Source organism: Phoxinus phoxinus, assembly GCF_949152265.1.
Source record: "Phoxinus phoxinus genome assembly, chromosome: 3".
Classification (NCBI taxonomy): Eukaryota; Metazoa; Chordata; class Actinopteri; order Cypriniformes; family Leuciscidae; genus Phoxinus; species Phoxinus phoxinus.
The window spans coordinates 47610268-47628901 of record NC_136878.1 but is presented as its reverse complement, the minus strand read 5'-3'; the positions used below and the strand labels follow the sequence as shown (position 1 = coordinate 47628901).

The window sequence follows — 18634 nt, the reverse complement described above, 5'->3', positions numbered from 1 at the left end:
GGGAAGGCGGCGCTTCATTTGAGAAAATGCCGCGCGTCAAAAAGCTGGCCGATGCCCATCTTTATGCAAATGAATTCCGTTGAACGCGAGGCGTCTATCCAATAGAAGCACGCACATGGAGACGGAGGGAAGTCTCTCGCAGGTCCTTTGTTTTTGACTGGCCGCTGGCTCAAAAACCCGCCCATAGCGGTAAACTAGAAGAACGCCCATCAACGTTCACATGTGGGGAGGCGTTGCGACACCACACGACATTCGTGTCGGACAAGTGGATCAGTACCGTAACGGTACGTTCACACGGGGCGTGAGCGTCAACGCTTCCCATTGACTTTGAATGGGTGACGTCAAGCGTTGCCGAAAAGGATTGTGGATCCGTCGGCGGCACTTCACTGGCGTTGCTCGCGGCAGAAGTTGAGAATTTTTCAACTTCTGCCGCGAGCAACGCCAGTGAAGCGCCGCAGACGGAAGCGTCAGCCAATCAGGATCGCTCTATGCAAATACAGTAGCCAGGCGGCAGCCAATCACGTTCTTCACTTTCATCCTGTCATTCCTGTCTAATTTCATTGGCTGACGCTGCTATGACCATGGCGTCTGCCAAACTTCAGCCACGCCTTCCGTCAAGCGTTGACGCTGAAGCCCCGTGTGAACGTACCGTAACGCACTGGATCTCGTGAGCTCGTGTCGTGTTCAGCGGAGGAACTCATAACTCCAGACTCGCAGCAGAAATATGCTGTGACTCCATAACCTGTCCATAAACAATCAGTGGACAGCTCTGAGAACATATTTTAACTTTCCAAGTTTATCTTTTTTTTGTACAAAATCATAAAACTTTATGCAAATTTTCCATCACGCGAAAAGACCAATGCCACACTCGTTTAGGTGAGTCACATCACACCCCTGTATGTTGCTTCACTTAAGATTTAACAATATACAGAACAATGATGAATTTATAGATAAAATAAAATGTAGGCCTACACAAACCTGTATTAGGTCTCTCCTGAAGAGGTCGCCAAAAAGCCCATGATAAATAACCCAACCCCTGGGTTGTTATATCTGACCCAGGATCTGGGTAACCCAAAAACTACCCAAACACTGGGTTGTTACGTCTGACCCAGGATCTGGGTAACACAAAAACTACCCAAACACTGGGTTGTTACGTCTGACCCAGGATCTGAGTAACCCAAAAACTACCCAAACACTGGGTTGTTACGTCTGACCCAGGATCTGGGTAACCCAAACACTACCCAAACACTGGGTTGTTACGCCTGACCCAGGATCTGGGTAACACAAAAACTACCCAAACACTGGGTTGTTACGTCTGACCCAGGATCTGGGTAACACAAAAACTACCCAAACACTGGGTTGTTACGTCTGACCCAGGATCTGGTTAACACAAAACTACACAAACACTGGGTTGTTACGTCTGACCCAGGATCTGGGTAACACAAAAACTACACAAACACTGGGTTGTTATGTCTGACCCAGGATCTGAGTAACCCAAAAACTACCCAAACACTGGGTTGTTACGTCTGACCCAGGATCTGGGTAACCCAAAAACTACCCAAACACTGGGTTGTTACATTTGACCCAGGATCTGGGTAACACAAAAACAACCCAAACACTGGGTTGTTACGTCTGACCCAGGATCTGGGTAACCCAAAAACAACCCAAACACTGGGTTGTTACGTCTGACCCAGGATCTGGTTAACACAAAAACTACCCAAACACTGAAAAAATAACCCCAAGAAATTGACCCAAAAGGCTCTACCCAGGATTTGGGTAGTCAAAATAAACCAAGATTTTTTAGAGTGTAAAGAAAGATGACCATGAAATGGAAATGACCCTTATTGAAAGATCATATGGATGCAGATAAAGATGATTGATGTGTCTGCTGATGTCAGCTCATGTACGGTGTGATGAGCACACGCAGCTGACGGACAGAAATACTCTGACAGTAACTGTAACTCTCCTCTATTTTTAGCCGAGCCGGAGCGACTGGAAGGGAAGCGCTGGGAACACAGGCAGTGTGTGTGTGTGTGTGTGTGTGTGTGTGTGTGTGGTCATGAACGTGGAGAACATGGATCCCGTGGAAGTGTTTGCGGCCGGAGAGAAAGGCCGTGGGCTCCGGGTCACGAAGCAGCTTTCAGCCGGAGACGTGGTGTTCGCTGAGGCCAGCTTCGCCGCCGTCGTGTTCGACAGGTGAGATTAACAGGCGGAGTTTAACCGTGCTCGACAGGTGAGATCGGGGTTTAACTGACAGGTGAGATCGGGGTTTAACTGACAGGTGAGATCGGGGTTTAACTGACAGGTGAGATCGGGGTTTAACTGACAGGTGAGATCGGGGTTTAACTGACAGGTGAGATCGGGGTTTAACTGACAGGTGAGATCGGGGTTTAACTGACAGGTGAGATCGGGGTTGTGGAGGCTGACCTGATCCTCTTTTGAAAGGAAAACAGGGTTTAGTTCAGGTTAAGCTCCTGAGAGCTCGGAGATTCTGTAATAACTCTTGGCATAGGCCTATTTATAATTTATCCCATAAATGCATGAGTTCCTGCTGTCAGTGTGTGGATGTTTGCCGGCTGATGGTTTAAACCAGTGCAAGTCGAGATGTTTGAATGGAAATGCAAATCCTTGCTCCCTGTTATCCTGTAGTTGCACTCTGTGTTTTTCCCGGGAGAAACTTTGACTTTATTCAGTCGCTGGCATGTTGTTTCCAGCGGGAGAGACTCCACTCTCATGTTTCCATCACAGCTTCACCTCCTTAAAAAGTCAAGAGTTTGAACTGCGGAAAACACACAGAGCCTTTGACCTTTTTTTGTTTTCGTTTTTTATTGAAATAACAATGGGAATACGGAGTCATACAAAACACTTGAATCTATAAAAAATGATGATCAAAGTTCTGCATCTTGTATGTAAAATCAATCATCAAGTCTCCTGCAACAGCTGAGATGTCTCACAGTTATAATATAATAATAGTTCTGTGTGGACCTAAACACACACACACACACACACACACACACACACACACACACACACACACACACACCTGATGGTGCAACCGATGACATCACTCTTCAGTCTGTCATCTTAAAATAGACAGTAATGTGCGTCACATGAAGCCATGATAATTCTAAGCGTGCAAAGTGACATCAGAAGATTGAGGCGATTTATAATTAAAGCAACATTTAAATATCTTAGTTGGTCTCATGGAGAAACTTGTTTTCAATGAGCCTACAAGTTTATGCAGGAAATATTTTATATGGTTTAAATATGAGGGGAAAACAAAACAATAAACTTTTATTTAAAGTTTTTCTGGATTTGATTCATTATTTGTTTATTTATTTATCAATTGAAATCATGAAACTACTTAAAAGTTGAACAAAAATGACATTTTTAGGGCCCTATGATTTATTTACAAATCCGTGTCATTCTGCTGTCACGTCTTGTTTTGATTCATGCTTCATGTCAGTCATGATTCATGTCTTGTCATGTGATTCCCTGTTATAGTCATGTGATCCTGTCATGTGTTCCAGCCGGAAAGGCTCCGCCCTCTACTGAACGGAGGCGGAGCAGCAGCTCATTTGCATTTAAAGCGACACACACAAAAACGGCACGTTTTTGCTCACACCCGTTTGGGATGAGGAAGCTGCAGTGTAACGCAGGTGTGTGTGTGTGTGTGTGTGTGTGTGTGTCAGTCTCTCTCTGCAGGTGTGTCACAGCTGTTTCCGCCGGCAGCCGAACCCTCACCGCTGTGCTCAGTGTAAGTTCGCGCACTACTGCGATCGCACGTGTCAGCGCGCCGCGTGGGACGAGCACAAGCAGGAATGCTCTGCCATCAGAAAGATGGGAAAAGCTCCCAACGAGAACGTGCGGTGAGTCCAGTAATTTTAAATGTAACATTATGCTGAAACAATGTAGCGCTTTAGTGTTCGTATTGAAGCCACGATATACTCAACGTTCTTCGTTTAGGGTTTGAACGACAACGTCCACATTTTCTTCTCAATACAAATAGGACATCCATATTATATAGATATAGAACCTCTTTTAGTGGCCGTGAGGTAAATTCTCAAAGTCTAAAAATCAATAATTTTATCCCTTAAAACTCATCTTTGATCACCAAAATGACATTAAAAAAATGTTGCCTTGAAAACAATTATTCATGCCTTAAAATGCTTGAATGTAACTCGACACCCTTGCCTCATTTAGTATGCGCGGTTCTATGAATATGCACCAATTTGTTCGTCAATTTCTCTTGAAGTATATCGGGGCCTTTAGAGTCAGTAATGATTAAATGGATAGTTCACCCAAAAATGAAAAGTCATCAAGTCATCCTAGGTGTATATGACTTTCTTCTTGTTTTAGACGAATACAATTGGAGTTATATTAAAACATGTCCTGGCTCTTCCAAGCTTTATAATATATTCATATTTAACATGTTACAAAGTAAAATAACTAGCTTCCGGCCAAACGAACATACGTATTCCACGTAAGCCTAAGCACAACTCATGCGAGTAATGCGGCGTACTGCTGATATTTACGCTACGCCATAACGCACTACACTACTTCCGACATCACAAGTTGCGTAAGTTGCGCTTTAGGCATTAGTCGAATACGTATGTTCGTTTGGCCGGGAGCTAGTTTTAAATATGGATATTCGGCAGCGTTGCCCGAGTCAGACCCGGAGATGATGGTTATGCTTTCCCGGGCCACCAACAGGATCGGGCTCATGTGGAACCCACTACCGTGTCCCAAACCCTCGAGGCTAGACGATTGGTTTCTTGGGGTGGCTCGTGCTGGTTCTCAGCCACCCACCCCGGTTCCTTTCTTCCCGGAGGTGCATGAGGAGCTCACTGGGTCACCGTTCCAGTGCCTCCTCCTCCCTCACCACCCTTGATGGTGGGCAAGCACATCCCTCCAGTGGAATAGCCCGTTTCTATGCATCTGTGCCCTAACTCTGGCGGAGGGAGCCGTGTCTCCCTTCCCGGGCCTGTAAGCACTTGTTGGACTTAACCGGCAAGGCTTACAAGGCCTGTGGGGAAGCCGCCTCTGCCTCACACACCATGGCGTTGTTGCAGGTCCATCAGGCCAAGGCACGGAGGGACCTGCACGAGGGTGGTCATGATCTCTAAGTTCTCCAAGAACTTTGTGTCGCGATGGACCTCACGCTTCGAGCGACGAAGGTGTTATATGGGGCATATGGCAGTGGCAGCAGCGGTAACCCCGCTCGGGTTGCTCCATATGAGACAGCTTCAGCACTGGGTTCACGCCAGACCTTCAGCCCGTGGTCAGACCCCTTGTTTCTGTGGGCAGGAGTGCCCTTGGAACAGGTGTCCTGGCATGCTGTGGTGTTCACAGATGCCTCTGCCGTCGGCTGGGGTGCCACGTACAATGGGCATGCAGTGTCAGGTGTGTGGACCGGCCCCAACTGCACTGGCACATCAACTGCCTTGAGTTGCCAGCAGTACGTCTCGCTTTGGTCCGCTTAAAGAGGCCGCTACAGGGCAGGGACGTACTGGTCCATACAGACAACACTGCGCCCGTTGTGTACATCAACCGGCAAGGTGGTCTACGCTCCCGTCGCATGTCCATCTCCAGAAGCATCCGAGGTCGCTTCGGGTCATTCATGTCTCCGGTGTGCTAAACTATGTGGCCGACGAGCTCTCACGAGCTGCGGTCCCGGGCCGGGAGAGTGGCGACTCCACCCCCAGGTGGTTCAGCTGATCTGGAGAGAGTCCGGGGAGGCTCAGGTAGACCTCATGACAGCCCCTCCCTGGCCCATTCCTCTGAGGAAGCACCCTATGGCACCCGTGTCCGGACCTCTGGAAACTCCATGTGTGGTCCCTGGATGGGACACGGAGGTTCTAGGTGACTTACCCCCAGAGGTACTTAACATCTTAGCATCAGCACAATGCCGTCTATGAGACGTGTGTGCGCCTTGAAGTGGAACCTGTTCGTCAAGTGGTGTACCTCCGAAGATGTTCGATAGGGTCCGTGCTTTCCTTCTTGCAGCAAGGGTTGGAGCAAGGGCTGTCTCCCTCCATCCTCAAACTACATGCTGCCGCTATTTGAGCATATCACGACCACATAGATGGCAAATCAGTCGGGAAGCACGACCTGGTCGTCAGGTTCCTTAGGGGGGTGAGATGGTTAAATCCTCCTTGACCCCTCCTCCATACCCTCTTGGGACCTTTCCCTGGTGCTTCGAGCACTTCAGGATGCTCCCTTTGAGCCGTTGCAATCAGCAGACTTAAAGCTTCTGTCCATGAAGACTTTTCTGCTGGTTGCACTGGCCTTTATTAGGAGGGTAGGGGATCTGCAGGCATTTTCGGTCGACGAATTGTGCCTAGAGTTCGGGCCGGTTGACAGCCACACCCCGGCCCGGCTATGTGCCCAAGGTTCCTACCCCTCCCTTCAGGGACCAGGTGGTGAACCAGCAAGCGCTGCCCCTGGAGGAGGCAGACCCAGCCCTGGCTTTGCTCTGTCCCGCCCATGCCCTGCGAGTGTACGTGGGCAGAACTCAAAGCCTCAGGACATGAGAAGAAGGGAGGGAAGGCCAGCAGAAGGGAAAGGCTGTCTCCCAGCAGAGGATGGCCCGCTGGATAGTGGGCGCCATCACCTTGGCTTACCAAGCAAGGGCACGCTTTCCCAGTGTTATCCAATAGTCTCGCTGTATGGATAGACAGATGCAGATCTCACTTTTATGATGGATAGATGCACTTTTTATGATGGACAGATGCACTTTTATGATGGATAGATGCACTTTTATGATGGATAGATGCACTTTTATGACGAACAGATGCACTTTTATGATGGATAGATGCACTTTTATGATGGATAGATGCACTTTTATGATGGATAGATGCCCTTTTATGATGAATAGATGCACTTTTATGATGTATAGATGCACATTTATGATGGACAGATGCACTTTTATGATGGATAGATGCACTTTTATGATGGATAGATACACTTTTATGATGAATAGATGCACTTTTATGATGGATAGATGCCCTTTTATGATGGATAGATGCCCTTTTATGATGAATAGATGCACTTTTATGATGTATAGATGCCCTTTTATGATGGATAGATGCCCTTTTATGATGGATAGATACACTTTTATGATGAATAGATGCACTTTTATGATGGATAGATGCCCTTTTATGATGGATAGATACACTTTTATGATGAATAGATGCCCTTTTATGATGGATAGATGCCCTTTTATGATGAATAGATGCACTTTTATGATGGATAGATGCACTTTTATGATGGATAGATGCCCTTTTATGATGAATAGATGCACTTTTATGATGTATAGATGCACTTTTATGATGAATAGATGCACTTTTATGATGAATAGATGCACTTTTATGATGAATAGATGCACTTTTATGATGAATAGATGCACTTTTATGATGGATAGATGCACTTTTATGATGGATAGATGCACTTTTATGATGAATAGATGCACTTTTATGATGAATAGATGCACTTTTATGATGTATAGATGCACTTTTATGATGGACAGATGCACTTTTATGATGAATAGATGCACTTTTATGATGAATAGATGCACTTTTATGATGAATAGATGCACTTTTATGATGGATAGATGCACTTTTATGATGGATAGATGCACTTTTATGATGAATAGATGCACTTTTATGATGAATAGATGCACTTTTATGATGTATAGATGCACTTTTATGATGGACAGATGCACTTTTATGATGTATAGATGCACTTTTATGATGAATAGATGCACTTTTATGATGAATAGATGCACTTTTATGATGGATAGATGCACTTTTATGATGGATAGATGCACTTTTATGATGAATAGATGCACTTTTATGATGAATAGATGCACTTTTATGATGTATAGATGCACTTTTATGATGGACAGATGCACTTTTATGATGAATAGATGCACTTTTATGATGGATAGATACACTTTTATGATGGAAAGATGCACTTTTATGATGGATAGATGCCCTTTTATGATGAATAGATGCACTTTTATGATGTATAGATGCACTTTTATGATGAATAGATGCACTTTTATGATGAATAGATGCACTTTTATGATGAATAGATGCACTTTTATGATGGATAGATGCACTTTTATGATGGACAGATGCACTTTTATGATGGATAGATGCACTTTTATGATGTATAGATGCACTTTTATGATGAATAGATGCACTTTTATGATGGACAGATGCACTTTTATGATGGATAGATGCACTTTTATGATGGACAGATGTTTCAAGTACATTTTTTAATTGTATTCGTCTGACAGAAGAGAGTCATATACACCTAGGATGGCTTGAGGGTGAGTACATCATGGGCTAATTTTAATGTATGGGTGAACTATCCCTTTAATAAGTGTTGGTGACTTTATCCAAAGAAAATAAGTGTTCTGAATGTCCTGTGATGTCAGTCTGGCCGCTCGTATCATGTGGCGTATCCAGAAGGACACGGGTCTGGTGTCGGACGCTCAGCTCACGACCCTTGACCTGCTGGAGGATCACCTGACCCAGATGAGCCCCGATGACCTGAAGGAGCTCAAGGTCGACGTGCAACACTTCTACAACTACTGGCCTAAGAAGAGGAGAGCCGTCGGAGAGGAATACGTGTCGCATGTCTTCGGTGTGGTAGGCAGAGATCCCTCACTCCTAACAGTGTGTGTGTGTGTGTGTGTGTGTGTGTGTGTGTGTGTGTGTGTGTGTGTGTGTGAACAATCTCTGTTACTGTATAATCTCCTATTATCTTTGTAAAGCTGCTTTGAAACACTCTATATTGTTAAAGCGCTGTATAGATGAAGGAGACTTGACTTTGTTTACGCTCCTCGGCTGGGATGAGAGAGATGTGTGTGTTCCTCAGATTAACTGCAACGGCTTCACGCTGAGTGATCAGAGGGGTGTGTGTGTGTGTATGTGTGTGTGTGTGTGTTCCTCAGATTAACTGCTACGGCTTCACGCTGAGTGATCAGAGGTGTGTGTGTGTGTGTGTGTGTGTGTATGTGTGTGTGTGTGTTCCTCAGATTAACTGCAACGGCTTCACGCTGAGTGATCAGAGGGGTCTTCAGGCGGTGGGCGTCGGCCTTTTTCCAAACCTCTGCCTCGTCAATCACGACTGCTGGCCGAACTGCACCGTCATCCTCAATCACGGCAGGTGTGTGTGTGTGTGTGTGTGTGTGTGTGTGTGCACTGTCATCCTCAATCACGGCAGGTGTGTGTGTGTGTGTGTGTGTGTGTGTGTGTGTGTGTGTGTGCGTGTGTGTGTGTGTGAGTGTGTGTGTGTGTGCACCGTCATCCTCAATCATGACTTTGAGAATTCATAGAGATGAAGTGATTCAGAGCTGAGCTCAAACCATTTTAAGCGTGTGTGTGTGTGTGTGTGTGTGTGTGTGTGTGTGTGTGTGTGTGTGTGTGTGTGCGTGTGTGTGTGTGTGAGTGTGTGTGTGTGTGCACCGTCATCCTCAATCATGACTTTGAGAATTCATAGAGATGAAGTGATTCAGAGCTGAGCTCAAACCATTTAAAGCGTGTGTGTGTGTGTGTGTGTGTGTGTGTGTGTGTGTGTGTGTGTGTGTGTGTGTGTGTGTGTGTGTGTGTGTGTGTGTGTGTGTGTGTGTGTGTTTCTCTCTTGCAGTCAGACGGCTCTGGATTCTTCATTCCACTCAGAGAAAAGGTGAGTCAGTTAAACCCTAACATTTGACCTTTGACCCCGTCTAGCTGACAGCCTCATGTCCATGTCATTCTTCACATAAAGCACCTAAAAATGTGTCGTTGCCACTGATCTATATAGAATGACTGGATAGCTCATGACTCATAAACAGTGAAGCCACCGCGCCGCCATATTGACATTTATTTACAGCATTTGTCCATCATCTATCTTTCACCATACTGTGCATCGTTAGTTCAGGAGACTTAATGCAGTAACCGATTAATAAACCCTATTGTGAAGTGTTACCGGCAGAAAATACACGGAAATGAGAATAAATGTGTAGTAAATATTATATACAACATCTCCAGTCATTCTTATGAAACCCCGTCTGACAGTGACAGTTATGTATCGCCGTGTCACATGCCGTGCTGCTCGAAGCAACGGATTCTTCATCATAAAATATTCCTGATGTGATTTATCACGGTGTTGCATGTGAGCTGCAGAAATAGCTTTTTGGGATTTTTGGTTTTTGCACTGACACAACAACTACATTGTACGTTTATTTTAGGAATGCAATGACATTAAAATAATCCCTTAGTTTTGTAAGATTGTATTATGGAAGATTGTTTCTGCCACAGAAAAAAATTAAATATGTAATTGCCCAGCTAACGTTCTGAAGATCCTCTCCCAGCTATGAGCCATTATTCTTCCAGTATTATAGTAGAACATGTGTGCATAGTTATCTTTAATAATGTTCTCAGAACATTAGCACAACAGGGTTGTTTATTCATCTTTTTTCCTGAAACATTTAGTTTTTGTTCTTTAAACGTCACTACTTTTTCATATGGTTCTGCGTACATTCAAAACGTTCCAATATAATTGAAAAATGATGAAATAGAGAAAATATTCCCTTAATGTTGTCTCTAATGCTCCCATAATCAAGAAAAAAAGATGCTTGAACGTTCTGAAAACATTCATGTTATAAATATGGAATTATGAGAAATAAAGTACGAATTACAAGACAAACTCGGAATTACGAGAAATAAACTATGAATTGAGAGACAAGCTCAGTTGTGAGACAGAATTAAGAGTTAAAAACTCTCAGTTGCGAAAAAAAAGACAGATATTAACTTGGAATTACAAAAAAAACTATGAATTACAAGAACTAAACTCAATTGCGATAAAAAGTCAGAATTGTGAGTTTTAAACTTGGAATTATGAGGGAAAAAATAGGATTGCAAAATATAAACTTGGAATTACAAGACAAAAGTCAGAATTGTGAAATAAAAACCCGCAATTACGAGAAAAAAGAATTGTGGTATATAAAATTTGCGGAAAAATGAAGAATTGCGAGGTCTAAACTCTCAATTGCGAGAAAAAGTCACAATTGCGAATTATATAAAAGTTATAAACTTGGAATACAAGAATTACAAGAATCGTGAGTTATATACTCCGAGATCCGAGAAATAAAGTGTGAATTGCGAGAAATAAACTCACAATTGCAAGAAAAAATTGCAAGATAAATTTGGAAATTAAGAGAATGAAGTGTGAATTGCTCTGAGCAAACAGCAGAAGTGATGTCCGCCAGTCCCTCGGAGGACTCGTGACCGCCGGCGTGATCAGCAGGTCTGCAGTCGGTCAGTGCTGTGATCGTGGGTCTCTTCGGGATGATGGAGGAGGAATCATCGGAGTATCCGGCCAATTGTTGATTGCCTGCAGACTAAGGGGGATGAGGTCTTGTAACTGGTGCATCTGTCATGCCTCTCCACGGATGCAGGATTGATGGCGTTTTCATCTTTCCAGAGTAGCGTCTCTCATCAGGGTGTGTTTGGCCTGTTATACGAGACTTTGCAGGCATCTTCTGTGGCGCGGCGCAGCAGGTTTAAGTTCTGCCTGTAGATCGGGAGAAGATGATCAGAGTCCCAAAGATAAAAACTGGGCGCAAAGACCAGTGTAGTTACTGTGTAGTTACTGTTGCTAGGTTCAACAAGCCACGCCTCTCTCACACACCGTGGAGCAGAGACACTGACACACACTGAGACAGGACAGACCAGGATACGTCCTTTTGATATGAAACAGTCTCAACTTTCAAATTTAGTAATTTTTTTAAAGAAATGTAAACAATAAATAGCATTTTGTGTCTCTTTAATGTGTGTGTCAGATCGCTCAGTTAAAGCCGCTCGTGAACCGATCATCTCTTCTTCTAGTTCATTTATAGCATCAAATAAACATGAACATCAGAGGGAATGTTGTTTTAACCGCGGAATAACGTCAGTACACTCCGCTTCTCAAGCTCACATCCTCCAACGGTGATCTACTAACTCTCCTGACTGCTTTGGCGGACAAAATGGCGGATGACGGATTATGATTGGTCAGATCGCCTGTCAATCAAACTCCCTGCGAAGGGTGAACTGCAAGAAATATAGTCAAAATTCCGTCAGAATAAAAAAGCGCAATTACTTGTTTCGTGATGGCAGAAACAAGCCCCACTGTGCTGCTGTTGAAGAGTGTGTGTTAGCTCACCGACAGCATCTGTGTGTCTGTCCTCGCACGCGCTGAACTCTGGGAACGCTGTCAGGATCGAGCTGAGGGCTCTGGGGAGCATCTCCGAAGGGGAAGAGCTGACCGTGAGTTACGTGGACTTCCTGAACGTGTCCAAGGACCGGCAGCGGCTGCTGAAGCTGCAGTATTACTTCGACTGCAGGTGTGAGCACTGCACCAGCGGCAGCGCAGACGCCCTGATGACGGCCGGCAGAGACCGCGACGGGCAGAAGGTGCATATCAGACACACACACCTATGCAGTATTAATATTATCTGTTAAAACTCACCTTTGATCACCAAAATTAAATTTTTCAAAGTTTTTTCTTTGAAAAATGGCTTAAAATATCTTGAATGTAACTCGACACCCTTGCCTCATTTAGTATTCGTGGTTCTAGGAATATGCAAATGAGCCCCGCCTCCACTCACTCACTCAGCTCAGATCCACTGGTTGACGATCACACGTTGATCTGATTCAAGTTGACCAAACCAGTTGCTAAAAATATCACTTTATTTGAACATTTACTCTGCCTATCAGCCCCGTGCAAAGCATGATGGGAAGTGGAAATGCTGTTCCTAGTCTCTATGATGTGCGGTGTCTTCTGTCTGCAGCCGTCGGCTGAGGTGCTGAAGGAGGCCACAGAGTTCAGTCTGCAGGCGCTGGTGAAGATCCAAGAGGCCCGTACTGGAGGACACTTCCACGAGGTCAGTCTTCACAACTGTGTGATGAAGTCAGAATTGTGTGATATAAAGTCAGAATTGCGTTATTAAGTCAGAATTGCGTTAAGTCAGAATTGCGTTATTAAGTCAGAATTCCGTTATTAAGTCAGAATTGTGTTTAGGTCAGAATTGCGTGATATTAAGTCAGAATTGTGTGTTATTAAGTCAGAATTGCGTTAAGCCAGAATTGCGTTATTAAGTCAGAATTGCGTGATATTAAGTCAGAATTGTGTTATTAGGTCAGAATTGCGTTAAGTCAGAATTGCGTTATTAAGTCAGAATTGCGTTATTAAGTCAGAATTGTGTTAAGTCAGAATTGCGTTATTAAGTCAGAATTGTGTTAAGTCAGAATTGCGTGTTATTAAGTCAGAATTGCGTTATTAAGTAAGAATTGTGTTAAGTCAGAATTGCGTTAAGTCAGAATTGCGTGTTATAAAGTCAGAATTGTGTTAAGTCAGAATTGTGTTAAGTCAGAATTGTGTTAAGTCAGAATTGCGTGTTATAAAGTCAGAATTGCGTTATTAAGTCAGAATTGCGTGTTATAAAGTCGCAATTGCATGTTATAAAGTCAGAATTGCGTTCTTAAGTCAGAATTGTGTTAAGTCAGAATTGCGTGATATAAAGTCAGAATTGCGTTATTAAGTCAGAATTGTGTTATTAAGTCAGAATTGCGTGATATTAAGTCAGAATTGTGTTATTAGGTCAGAATTGAGTTAAGTCAGAATTGCGTGTTATAAAGTCACAATTGTGTGTTAAGTCAGAATTGCGTTAAGCCAGAATTGCGTTATTAAGTCAGAATTGCGTGATATTAAGTCAGAATTGTGTTATTAGGTCAGAATTGCGTTAAGTCAGAATTGCGTTATTAAGTCAGAATTGCGTGATATTAAGTCCGAATTGTGTTATTACGTCAGAATTGAGTTAAGTCAAAATTGCGTGTTATAAAGTCACAATTGTGTGTTATTAAGTCAGAATTGCGTTAAGCCAGAATTGCGTTATTAAGTCAGAATTGCGTGATATTAAGTCAGAATTGTGTTATTAGGTCAGAATTGCGTTAAGTCAGAATTGCGTTATTAAGTCAGAATTGCGTGATATTAAGTCACAATTGTGTTATTAGGTCAGAATTGAGTTAAGTCAGAATTGCGTGATATTAAGTCAGAATTGTGTTATTAGGTCAGAATTGCGTTAAGTCAGAATTGCGTTATTAAGTCAGAATTGCGTGATATTAAGTCAGAATTGTGTTATTAGGTCAGAATTGAGTTAAGTCAGAATTGCGTGTTATAAAGTCACAATTGTGTGTTATTAAGTCAGAATTGCGTTAAGCCAGAATTGCGTTATTAAGTCAGAATTGCGTGATATTAAGTCAGAATTGTGTTATTAGGTCAGAATTGCGTTAAGTCAGAATTGCGTTATTAAGTCAGAATTGCGTTATTAAGTCAGAATTGTGTTAAGTCAGAATTGTGTTAAGTCAGAATTGCGTGTTATTAAGTCAGAATTGTGTTAAGTCAGAATTGTGTTAAGTCAGAATTGCGTTATTAAGTCAGAATTGTGTTAAGTCAGAATTGTGTTAAGTCAGAATTGTGTTAAGTCAGAATTGTGTTAAGTCAGAATTGCGTGTTATAAAGTCAGAATTGTGTTAAGTCAGAATTGTGTAAAGTCAGAATTGTGTTAAGTCAGAATTGTGTAAAGTCAGAATTGTGTTAAGTCAGAATTGCGTTAAGTCAGAATTGCGTGTTATAAAGTCAGAATTGCGTGTTATTAAGTCAGAATTGCGTGTTATAAAGTCACAATTGCGTGTTATAAAGTCACAATTGTGTTATTAAGTCAGAATTGTGTTAAGTCAGAATTGTGTTAAGTCAGAATTGCGTTAAGTCAGAATTGCGTGTTATAAAGTCAGAATTGCGTTATAAAGTCAGAATTGTGTTATTAAGTCAGAATTGCGTGTTATAAAGTCGCAATTGCATGTTATAAAGTCAGAATTGCGTTCTTAAAGGGTTAGTTCACCCAAAAATGAAAATAATGTCATTAATGACTCACCCTCATGTCGTTCTAAGCCCGTAAGACCTCCGTTCATCTTCGGAACACAGTTTAAGATATTTTAGATTTAGTCCGAGAGCTTTCTCTCCGTCCATTGAAGCTGTATATACAGTATACTGTCCATGTCCATAAAGGAAATAAAAACATCATCAAAGTAGTCCATGTGACATCAGTGGGTTAGTTAGAAGTTTTTGAAGCATCGAAAATACTTTTTGGTCCAAAAATAACACAAAATAAGACTTTATTCAGCATTGTATTCTCTCCCGGGTCTGTTGTCAATCCTTCACAGTTACGCTGATGGCGTAAGACGCTGATGACGTGTTATCTGGTGCGCCCGAGCTTCATTTATAGACTGAGGGAAACGCACGCTGTAAAAGTGTCTCATCCGCGACATGCACATTTACGCACCATTAAAAAAATGATATCCACGCAAACAATGTAGAATAGCTTGAATATAGCGTGCGTCTCCCTCAGACTGTAAACGAAGCTCGGGCGCACCAGATGACACGTCATCAGCGTCTTACGTCAGCAGCGTCACTGCGGAGTCCTGAACGCAGATTCACAACAGACCCGGGAGAGAATACAATGCTGAATAAAGTCTTATTTTGTTATTTTTGGACCAAAAAGTATTTTCGATGCTTCAAAAACTTCTAACTAACCCACTGATGTCACATGGACTACTTTGATGATGTTTTTATTACCTTTATGGACATGGACAGTATACTGTATATACAGCTTCAATGGAGGGACAGAAATCTCTCGGACTAAATCTAGAATATCTTAAACTGTGTTCCGAAGATGAACGGAGGTCTTACGGGCTTAGAACGACATGAGGGTGAGTCATTAATGACATTATTTTCATTTTTGGGTGAACTAACCCTTTAAGTCAGAATTGTGTTATAAAGTCAGAATTGCGTTATTAAGTCAGAATTGCGTGATATAAAGTCAGAATTGCGTTATTAAGTCAGAATTGCGTGATATAAAGTCAGAATTGCCTGATATAAAGTCGCAATTGTGTGTTATTTATGTCAAAATTGCGTTATTAAGTCAGAATTGCGTTATTAAGTCAGAATTGCCTGATATAAAGTCAGAATTGCCTGATATAAAGTCGCAATTGTGTGTTATTTATGTCAGAATTGCGTTATTAAGTCAGAATTGCGTTATTAAGTCAGAATTGCGTTATTAAGTCAGAATTTCATGATATAAAGTCACAATTTTGTTAACACACATAATTGTGTATATCACGCAATTCTGAGATAAAAAAGACGCAATTAACTTTTTTATTTTTTATTCTGTGGCGGAAACAAACTTCCATAGATATTTGCTTAGACAAACTGATCAAAAGTTGATTTATATAAAAGGCAGTTTATAAAATATATAAAAGGCAGTTTAAATAAGAGTGTTGCGGTTGCGATGCTGGCGGCCATCACTGACGCTGATCTGCTTCTGTAGGTCGTTAAGCTCTGCCGCGAGTGTCTGGAGAAGCAGGATCCGCTGTTCGGAGACACAAACGTGCACCTGCTGCGCGTCCTCAGCATCGCTAGCGAGACGCTGTCCTTCCTGCAGCAGTTCCCCGAGGCGGCCGGACACGCAAAGCGTGCGGTGGAGGGATACGCGTGAGTCTGTGTGCTAAATCATGCTAGCAACCTGTTAAAACATTCTAGAACTGTACTAAATCTTGCTAGCCACATGCTATAACTGTACTGCTAGCCAAGTGCTAGAACCATACTAAATCATGCTAGCCAAATGCTAGAACCGTACTGCTAGCCACATGCTAGAACAGTACTAAATCATGATAAAAGATTAAAATCTTCAAACGTTTATTAGTTATTTCAAACTTTCAGTTGTGGTAAAGACCTCTTTACATCCAGTGAAATCCAGCAATCTGTTGACTTGCTGTAAATCTCTTTAATTCTGATCACCGGTGCTCAGTCAGACAATCATTTCCCTGTTCCTGGTCTTAGGAAGCTTTACCATCCCAATAACGCCCAGCTGGGCATGGCCATCATGAGGGCGGGCGTCACGCACTGGCACGCGGGGCTGATAGAGGCCGCTCACGGGCTAATCTGTCGCGCATACGCTATCCTCCTGATCACACATGGAGCTCATCATCCCATCACCAAAGACCTGGAGGTAAACAGATGTGTGCCAGACGTGTGCCAGATGTTGAATGTTACCATGGGGAAAGTCGGTAACACTTTATTTTACAGTGTCCTTGTTACATATGTTACATGTACTTACCATAGTAATAACAGTAAATTATGCATAATTACATGCAACTAACCCTCAACCAAATCCTAATCCTACCCCAACCCTATAGTAAGTAGATGTAGTTGCTTAATTTTTCTTAAGTACTTATAAATATATAATTACACCTTAACAATGACACCTTAAAATAAAGTGCAACCGGAAAGTCAGTGTCCCAGACAGCAATATATTGTCGACCCAGATCCGGCCAACATCTGAGCCGTGTGAAATCCATCAGTACTTGATGTGTATTAGATGTGTATTAGATGTGTGCCAGATGTGTGCCAGATGTTGAATGTGACTGTGGGGAAAGTCAGTGTCCCAGACAGCAACAAAGTGTCGGCCAAGATCCAGCCCACATCTGGGCTGTTTGAAATCCATGTGTACCAGATGTGTATTAGATGTGTGCCAGATGTGTATTAGATGTGTGCCAGATATGTGCCAGATGTGTATTGGATGTGTGCCAGATATGTGCCAGATGTGTATTGGATGTGTGCCAGATATGTGCCAGATGTGTATTAGATGTGTGCCAGATGTGTATTAGATGTGTGCCAGATGTGTATTAGATGTGTGCCAGATATGTGCCAGATGTGTATTGGATGTGTGCCAGATGTGTATTAGATGTGTGCCAGATATGTATTAGATGTGTGCCAGATATGTGCCAGATGTGTATTGGATGTGTGCCAGAGTGTGCCAGATGTGTACCAGATAAGTGCCAGATGTGTATAAGATGTGTGCCAGAGTGTGCCAGATATGTATAAGATGTGTGCCAGAGTGTGCCAGATATGCGCCAGATGTGTGCCAGATGTGTACCAGATGTGTATCAGATGTGTGCCAGAAGTGTACCAGATGTGTACCAGATGTGTACCAGATATGTGCCAGATGTGTATTGGATGTGTGCCAGAGTGTGCCAGATATGTGCCAGATGTATATTAGATGTGTGCCAGAGTGTGCCAGATATGTGCCAGATGTGTGCCAGATGTGTACCAGATGTGTATCAGATGTGTGCCAGATATGTGCCAGATGTGTGCCAGATGTGTACCAGATGTGTATCAGATGTGTGCCAGAAGTGTACCAGATGTGTACCAGATGTGTACCAGATATGTGCCAGATGTGTATTGGATGTGTGCCAGAGTGTGCCAGATGTGTACCAGATAAGTGCCAGATGTGTATAAGATGTGTGCCAGAGTGTGCCAGATATGCGCCAGATGTGTGCCAGATGTGTACCAGATGTGTATCAGATGTGTGCCAGAAGTGTACCAGATGTGTACCAGATGTGTACCAGATATGTGCCAGATGTGTATTGGGTGTGTGCCAGAGTGTGCCAGATGTGTATTGGGTGTGTGCCAGAGTGTGCCAGATGTGTATTGGGTGTGTGCCAGAGTGTGCCAGATATGCGCCAGATGTGTATTAGATGTGTGC

The 18634-nt window shown here is 43.0% G+C and overlaps 1 protein-coding gene across 1 annotated transcript in view; it reads left to right on the top strand.

Annotated features, from left to right (window-relative positions):
- The first annotated feature begins 1982 nt into the window (after positions 1-1982).
- The window catches only part of smyd1a (SET and MYND domain containing 1a), a 19273-nt gene continuing 2621 nt past the window's right edge, over positions 1983-18634 (top strand). Inside the window, exons 1-9 of the mRNA XM_079606946.1 lie at positions 1983-2196; positions 3693-3869; positions 8444-8657; positions 9047-9177; positions 9658-9696; positions 12251-12446; positions 12824-12916; positions 16418-16581; positions 16930-17098. Coding sequence (XP_079463072.1) covers positions 2060-2196; positions 3693-3869; positions 8444-8657; positions 9047-9177; positions 9658-9696; positions 12251-12446; positions 12824-12916; positions 16418-16581; positions 16930-17098 — 1320 coding nt within the window. The 5' untranslated portion in view covers positions 1983-2059. The remainder of the gene's footprint in view (positions 2197-3692; positions 3870-8443; positions 8658-9046; positions 9178-9657; positions 9697-12250; positions 12447-12823; positions 12917-16417; positions 16582-16929; positions 17099-18634) is intronic.